Here is an 8,150-nt window from a genome sequence, read left to right on the forward strand (position 1 = left end):
CTCCAAATGACGTCGGCAAATCGTCATGCTTTCGATGTGAACGTAAATTACGTCCAGCCCTATTCGCGAACGACTTACGCAAACGACGTAAAAATTTCAAAACTCGGCGCGGGAACGACGGCCATACTTAAAGCGGATGTGCCACTAAAAAAATATATTAAAAGCCAGCAGCTACAAATACTGCAGCTGCTGACTTTTAATATAAGGACACTTACCTGCCCTGGAGTCCAGCGCCGATCGCAGCAGATGACGAGCGATCGCTCGTCACCCTGCTGCTCCCCCCTCCATCCACGGTGAGGGAACCAGGAAGTGAAGCGCTCCGGCTTCACTGCCCGGTTCCCTACGGCGCATGCGCGAGTCGCGCTGCGCCCGCCGATTGGCTCCCGTTGTGTGCTGGGAGCCGAGTGTTCCCAGCATACAACGGGGGACGGACGGGAAGCAGAGAAAAACCCGTCTTTTGCCCGTATCGTAGGGCCGGAAGTGGGTGCAGATACCTGTCTGTAGACAGGTATCTGCACCCCCCTCCCCCCTGAAAGGTGTCAAATGTGACACCGGAGGGGGGAGGGTGCCGATCAGAGGGACTCCACTTTAGAGTGGAGATCCGCTTTAACATAGGATACACCGCACATACCCCTCATATAGCAGGGGTAACTTTATGCCGGAAAAAGCCGAACGCAAACGACGTAAAAAAAAAGCGCCGGGCGGTCGTTCGTTTCTGAATCGACGTAAATACTAATTTGCATATTCCTCGCGTTAACAAACGGAAGCGCCACCTAGCGGCCAGCGTGAAATTGCAGCCTAAGATACGACGGTGTAAGACACTTACACCTGTCGGATCTTAGGGATATATATGCGTAACTTGATTCTATGAATCAGGCGCATAGATACGACCGGCCGGACTCAGACATACGATGGCGTGGTGGAGATGGATTGGTGGAGATGGATTTTGCTGCGTGTTAGCACCAGGTCGCGGTCCTCAGGATCGCCCCACCAGGAGGTGAGCAAGCTGGGGTTCAGTAGCAGATGAGCGGGTAAGGATCAAACAGAAGCGTTGTCAGTAAACAAGCCAAAAGGTCGGTAATGAGTATTTGCAGGTTGGGATCAGGCAGAAGCGTAGTCGAAGAACAAGCCAAGGGTTGATAACGAGCAGTAGAAAATATGAACGGCAGCAGGGAAGACAGGAGCGAGATACAGGCTGGAGATAGCACAATATTCTGGAAAGGAGGAAGTGCAGAGACATGGCTTATTGCAGGAAATTCATGGGAGGAGCAAAGAGTTCAAGGTTCAGCTGAAATCAAGGTACAAGGCAGGGTTGTAAAGGATAAAGGATCTGACAAGGTAAAGGATCTGACAATGCATCTCAGATAGCTCAGTGAGAAGGTTCATTGCCAGACACAGCTGAGGTACCAGGTTCAAGTCCAGGTCCTGACACCCTGATTCATTGAGCTGCCCCAATGGGCCATCTTCAGAGTCAGGGACCCATGGAGCTGGTGTGCATTGACTTCCTTTGACTGGAGCCTGATCTGAGTGGGCAAGGGAATGTCTTAGTAGTGACTGACCACTTCACCAGATACGCTCAAGCATTTCCAACAAAGGACCAGCAAGCTTCCACAGTAGCGAAGGTCTTAGTGGAGAAATTCTTCGTCCATTATGGATTGCCCCAATGTATTCACTCGGATCAAGAGAGAAACTTTGAGGCCTTGTACTCACGGCAGGACATGTCCGATGAAAACGGTCTGCAGGCCGTTTCCATCGGACATGTCTGGCCGGGGACTGCCCGGGGACTTCTGTACGATGGCTATACACACCATCGAACAGAAGTCCGCGCGTAAACAATACGCGGGGCGTGTCCGCGGTGTCGACGCGTCGATGACGCGGTGTCGCCGCGACAATGACGCGCCGGCGTGGGCGGCCTGCCTTGAAAATGCTTCCACGCATGCGTCGAAGTCATTCGACGCATGCGAGGGATGGCGGGCGGCAGGACATGTACGGTAGGTCTGTACAGACGACCGTACATGTCGGGCGGACAGGTTTCCAGCGGACTGTTTTAAAGCAAGTCCGGGAAACAGTTGTCTGCTCAGAAACGGTCTGTCAGACAATTGTTTGCTGGAATCCTGTCCGCTCGGGCCTACACACGACGGAACATGTCTGCTGAAATTGGTCTGCGGACCAGTTTCAGCAGACATGTTTGGTCGTGAGTACGGGGCCTGAGAGCAACCTCATAAAAAGACTGTTAGACTTGTTGGGCATTAAAAAGTCCAGAACCACTCCATATCACCCCCAGGGGGATGCTTAACTGGAACGCTTCAATCGGACCCTCCTAGACATGCTGGGGACTCTGAGGACATAGAAGAAGCAACAGTGGAGTAAACATGTAGCTGCCATCGTGCATGCCTACAACAGCACTACAAGTGATGTAACGGGATACTCCCCTTACCGGCTGATGTTTGGAAGAGAGGCTCGACTACCAGTGCATCTGGCCTTTGGCATATCCCTTGATCGCACGTCAGCAACCTCCCACAAGGGGTATGTGGATCGGCTACGAAAAAGTCTGAAAACGCCCTATGAGAAAGCCCAAGCTACGTCAGACCAAAGAGAGCTGAGGAATAAAAGGAACTACGACCTCAAGGTCAGAATACAGGACCTGCAGCTAGGGGATAGAGTACTAATGAGAAATCTGGGCATTCCTGGAAAACACAAGTTGGCAAACCGCTGGAAGTCATAGTAAGGCCTCGTACACACGAAAGAGTTTCTCGGCAGAATTCACAGAGAAACTCGGTCAAAACCCGGATTCTGCCGAGAATCTCTGTCGTCTGTACAGTTTTGGCTCGATGGAGCCGCCAAGGAACTCGACGAGAAAATAGAGAACATGTTCTCTATTTTCTCGTTGTCCTCGTTGTTCTATAGGAGAAGGCGGCCCGCCGAGCTCCTCGGCGGCTTCATCCCAAAACTCGACGAGGAACTCGACGTGCCAAGCACGTCGAGTTCCTCTGTCGTGTGTACGGGGCCTAATATGTTATCTGCAAACAGTTACCAGGCCTTTCAGTATATCAGATTGGGCCAGAAGGGAGTACAGGTCCACTAAAGACTTGTCAGATTCTCAAGTGATCCCCTTAACTTCTCAAGGGTTTCGGTCAGTTACCCGGTCTCAGTCAGCACTCCAAGACATGGAAGGCAAAGACTGAGGATGAGAGAATGGAATCAGATTGGCTGTGGTCGTCTCAATTATCAGACCACATAACCGCTCCCCTATCCCCATCTGGTGTGATTGAAAGTAAAGTTCCTCGACCGGAGGCCCCTGAGTTTGTGCCTTACAGTATGTTCCCCAAGGAATCAGAGGGTGAATCGGATTCCCTGCCAATAGGAGACCCCGAAGATGCTTCATATTTTTCCGAAGAACCAGATGCTCCAGAAGTAGTAGAACTCAGCGTGCCTGGGCAAGAAGAAAGAACAACAGAAGAGGTTACAGGGACAATAACGTCTGTTACTCTTAAGACTTTGACACCAAGGGAGCAAAGAGAGAGAAGAGTAATTTAACCCCCTAAAAGACTGACTTACGATCAATTGGGTGAATGCTCTGAAGAAGCAGTTATTACTAAGAAAAGGACAGTTGATATTACCTGGTCCTTCCACTGTAAATTTAGTGGAGGGCAACCCTAGCTCACCCCCTGGCACATCTGGTCAGGCTGCACCTGTTGAGGTGGCCTGTGGACAGGGCAGCCTCCTCTCCAAAGCTTGGTGGGAGGTTCCTCTGCCTGGTTCTTTTGTGACGGTGAACTGTCTTATGTCTGTGTATACTAACAGAGTTTTTCCTGCATGTATTTGATAAAGCATGTACCAGGTTGTGAACAGCTGCCATCTTTGGGGGACCAAAGATTTTGAGTGGGGGAGTGTGTAGCAAGGTGCCACTTTTCAATGTGGCTGAAAGACTACCGTTTATAGTTTAGAAGGAACTCAGCTCCCTTCGGTGGCCAATTGTTATATTGCCACCTCCTGTTTGGTTTTATATTATTACAGCAATGCATTATGGGATTTGAAGTGCAGGGAGATAAAGACTCCATTGCCTTGGGTATTTGACAGACTACGAGTGCAATTGTGCCACCTAAAGTGCTTTGCACCCCGCACAGCCTGCTGGGTGACTGGATTTAAGGAGGAGGAAGGTCTCGGTGCGCTCTCTTGGAACAGCCTCTTCTAGCAAGTGGAAGGCCCGTGCTGAGGTCTGCTTCCAGGAAACCTAGGCCTGAGAAGCCTGGGCCTACAGTCGCCAGCACGGATCGCCCATCCTAAGAGGGGAATCTTTGATGGAGTGTTTTGGCCCACGTTACAGGGCAACCAGTGACACCTGTTGACCGGCAATTTGTGACAACATGGTTTCCTATGGAACACGTTCTGTAGTGCAAATCTGCAAAATGCAAAAAAGCACTAAAAATGCGTAGGTGTGAATCCAGCCTCATAGCCAATAAAACAATTTTCACAAATTTGCAAAATTATCTTTTTTGGTACGAGGCTGTAAATTTTGGCCTGTTTTGTGGAAAATGTATGAATCTTTTGTGAATGTGTCTAGGTGACCTTGAAAGGAGGAGGGGGTTTAGAGCAACAAACAATGGCCATAGCGTCAGTGAATTGGACAGAAAACACAAAGATTGAGCCACACCCTTTCAGGCCATGAGCCACTCCCAGTTATCATAACGCTGCATTTGTTTGAATAACGCTAGTGCTATTTTTATTTTTTCCGAACTTACCCGCCCTAGATACATTTTATACTGTATAAGCAATTTTTCTATTTGTGTATAATTTTACATGTATATAATTTTTTATTACATTCTATTGACTCATTTTAGGAAGTGGCTGGAATACAAATGCAGAATTCTACACTATCTTCTCCTCTGGTACTAAGCCTGACATTTGGCACAATTTCAGATTTTAATTATGTCTACGGGGTGATATCATTGCTTGGCTTTTTGATGATCGTTTTTTCCAACTTGACAATAATATCCACAGTATATTTAAACCAGAGTTTGCATGAGCCCATGTATGTTTTTATATCTGCCCTCTGTACCAACGACCTTTATGGAAGCCTCTCATTTTTCCCCAGCCTAATCGTAAATCTGTTTTATAAGACTCAAGTCATTTCATACGCGGCCTGTATAACGCAAATCTTTTGCATACATTCCTATGTGTCCTGTGAGATGGCCATGATGACGGCCATGGCGTATGACCGTTACATGTGCATATGTAACCCGTTGATGTACGCCACCATGATGAACTTAACAAAGGCATTTAAGATAATTATTGGCATGTGGTTGTTTTCTTTTATCTCCATCACTGTGCATACTATGCTGACAGTGCGACTCCCGCTTTGTGATAATGTCATCCTGAAGACATATTGTGATAACTGGTCGGTGGTGAGACTCTCCTGCATTGATACCACAATCAACAACATTTACGGTCTATTTCTTACTGTAGAAATATTGGGGGTGATGCCGTTGCTGGTCATTTTATCTTACGTAAAAATTTTGAAGGTTTGTGCAAAGTCAAGGGACAATCTTTCGAAAGCAGTGCAGACCTGCTCTCCTCAACTGATATCTTTTGCAATTTTTGTTACTGACTGCTACTTTGAGCTTATACTCTATCGCTTGGGGCCTACCCAAGTACCCTATGGATTTAGAGTAGCCATGTCGTTACAGACCCTGGTGGTGCCACCATTCGATCCGAGCAATAAAAGTGAAAATACTGCAGTCTTTTACGTTGAAGAAAAGATAAATGGAAAAACAAATTGATACAGTAACTCCTAAAAAAAACAGAAACGTTTTCAACAATATCCACTACAGTCCATGTTTAATCAGAGTTTAACCTCTTTGCGGCTAAGGGGGTAAACAAATCTTAATGCCTAAGCCCAATTTTGCAACTTTTACGTGTGTTAGTAAATCCATACAAATCCATACATATCACAACTACTTTGTGCATCTAGCAAGATTACACCTTGTTTTTTTCAGGATAAATTGAGCTTTTATTGGTTGGTAAATAGTAATGAATATATCCTTCAAGAACACAGGATGATATTAGCATGTTGCTCCGCCCTATGCATTTTGTCACAATTTACATCACTGTGGCAGGAACATGTGTGGGTGGGTGATTTACTGTACTTACCGAAGATGGCGGCATCAGCACCCGAGAGCCAAGGGACAGATCGGCTTCGGGTGCCGACATCGCGGGCACCCAGGACAGGTAAGTGTCCATATATTAAAAGTCAGCAGCTGCAGTATTTGTAGCTGATGACTTTTAGAAAAAAATATTTGGCGGAACTCCGCTTTAACTTTAATAAATTTAATCAAAAGGTTTCACACTATCTGGAGCATTTTCTTTCATGTTTGGGGATAAGCCTATTGGGATGATCAGCACTGTCTAAATATCTGCCTCTCAGGAGATCCGTAAAAACACTCCTGGAAGACCCTGGCCGGGTTGTTTGGCCACATGCTCTACTGACCTTTCTTTATTTAGAGGGTCTGATGAAGCTGGTAAGCCTTCATTTTTCCAATAATAAGGTGATGGTGTCTCGGTTTGGACCTTTTAAATGGTGATGGATGTCCACCGCGCAGCCTGTGCCATTGTGCTATGTGCTGGGTGTCCAGTGTGCCCCTATGTCTTAAGGCCCCTTTCACAAGATTGGCCTGATCGAATCCGCCTGACTTCTATGGGAAGTCGGATGTCAACAGATATGTGTCTCCTGACACCCGCCTACCATCCAATCCGACAAGATCCGCTAAAAGCAGACGGATGGCGATATATGTTCACGACCCGTCCATCGGATCAGATCGGATAAAAACTGACAGGCAGTCCATTTTGATCCAATCCACCATAGAGGACAGCAGGGCTCTGATAGGTCTGTCTCTGCACAGTGAGCGGAGACAGAACTGTCATCCGCCTGCTCAGCGGGTATCAACAGAGCATTCCCCCGCTGAGCTAGTGGAGTCCTTCCAATGGATCCGCCCCGTTTGAGATAGACCTTAAGGAGGGGTGGGCTACCATCAGCTCACCTGCCTTCTGTCTATACATTAGAATGCATGTGCTTTCTCATAAATTTACAAGAGTTAGGACTGCAGAAATATTGGGGAGCCTTAGGGTGCTTCCGGTTCCTAGTGCCATATTCAAAAAACAGCCTTGTTTCTAAGTATCTCAGAGAGTGGGGTTCCTTCTGTTCTAGTAATTTTTGGGTATTTTTTACCCCTTTTTTCAATATGGTCAGAACACATAGCGATTCCCTAAGGCCCCGTACACACGACCGGATCGATCCGCTGAAACTGGTCCGCCGGATCAGTTCCAGCGGACAGATCCGGTCGTGTGTAGGCCCGAGCGGACAATTGTCCAGCGGATCGGCCAGTTTTCAGCGGATAAAAATAACTTAGCATGCTAAAAAATCTATCCGCTGGAAACCTGTCCGTCAGACGTGTTCGGTCGTCTGTACAGACTCACCGGACACGTCCGACCGACCGCCATCCCTCGCATGCGTCGTACTGATTCGACGCATGCGTGGAAGCTTTGAACTTCCAGGGCTGCCCATGTCGCCGCGTCATCGTCGCGGCGACGGCGCGGCCACACCCCGCGTATTGTTTACGCGCGGATTTCTGTCTGATGGTGTGTACAACCATCAGACAGAAATCCGGCAACGGTCGCAGCAAATCTATCCGCTGAAAACGGTCAGGCGGATCGTTTTCAGCGGATGGATCCGGTCGTGTGTACGGGGCCTTATTTTATTACAGATAAACGGCATGTGTATGCTCCTGAAGAGTGGATATAACCTCCACGAAATGCGTAGAGCTGTCATATGCCGTGTTTCAAGCTATCATGGGTTGCATTAGAGTTGGATCTATTCCTCATTATGTGAACCATGTGTCTATCTATTTACAGTTTCTCATATGTACTGTCTGCAATCATGTGACAATTTACCTAATTGTATGTTTGTGTGTGTATATATATATATATATATATATATATATATATATATATATATATAAATTATACCTTAACAATATACAGCCAATGATTATTATCATTTAATATACTATACATTTTTTAATTCAATAAACTTGACTTTTTATCCACCTGCGTGCTTCATCTTTTCTTTTAATTCATATAGATAGGGATGGAGG

The 8,150-nt window shown here is 47.0% G+C and overlaps 1 protein-coding gene across 1 annotated transcript; it reads left to right on the top strand.

The window, feature by feature from the left end:
• The first annotated feature begins 4,859 nt into the window (after positions 1-4,859).
• LOC120928151 (putative gustatory receptor clone PTE03) lies at positions 4,860-5,780 on the top strand. The gene has a single exon (XM_040339264.1). The coding sequence runs from the start codon at positions 4,860-4,862 to the stop codon at positions 5,778-5,780; it is 921 nt and encodes a 306-aa protein (XP_040195198.1).
• The last annotated feature ends 2,370 nt before the right edge of the window (positions 5,781-8,150 follow it).

The sequence above is a fragment of the Rana temporaria genome, chromosome 2 (genome assembly GCF_905171775.1).
Source record: "Rana temporaria chromosome 2, aRanTem1.1, whole genome shotgun sequence".
Classification (NCBI taxonomy): domain Eukaryota; kingdom Metazoa; phylum Chordata; class Amphibia; order Anura; family Ranidae; genus Rana; species Rana temporaria.

Coding starts and splice junctions, on each gene's coding strand:
- LOC120928151 (XM_040339264.1), top strand. CDS start 4,860: ATGCAGAATTCTACACTATCTTCTCCTCTGGTACTAAGCCTGACATTT.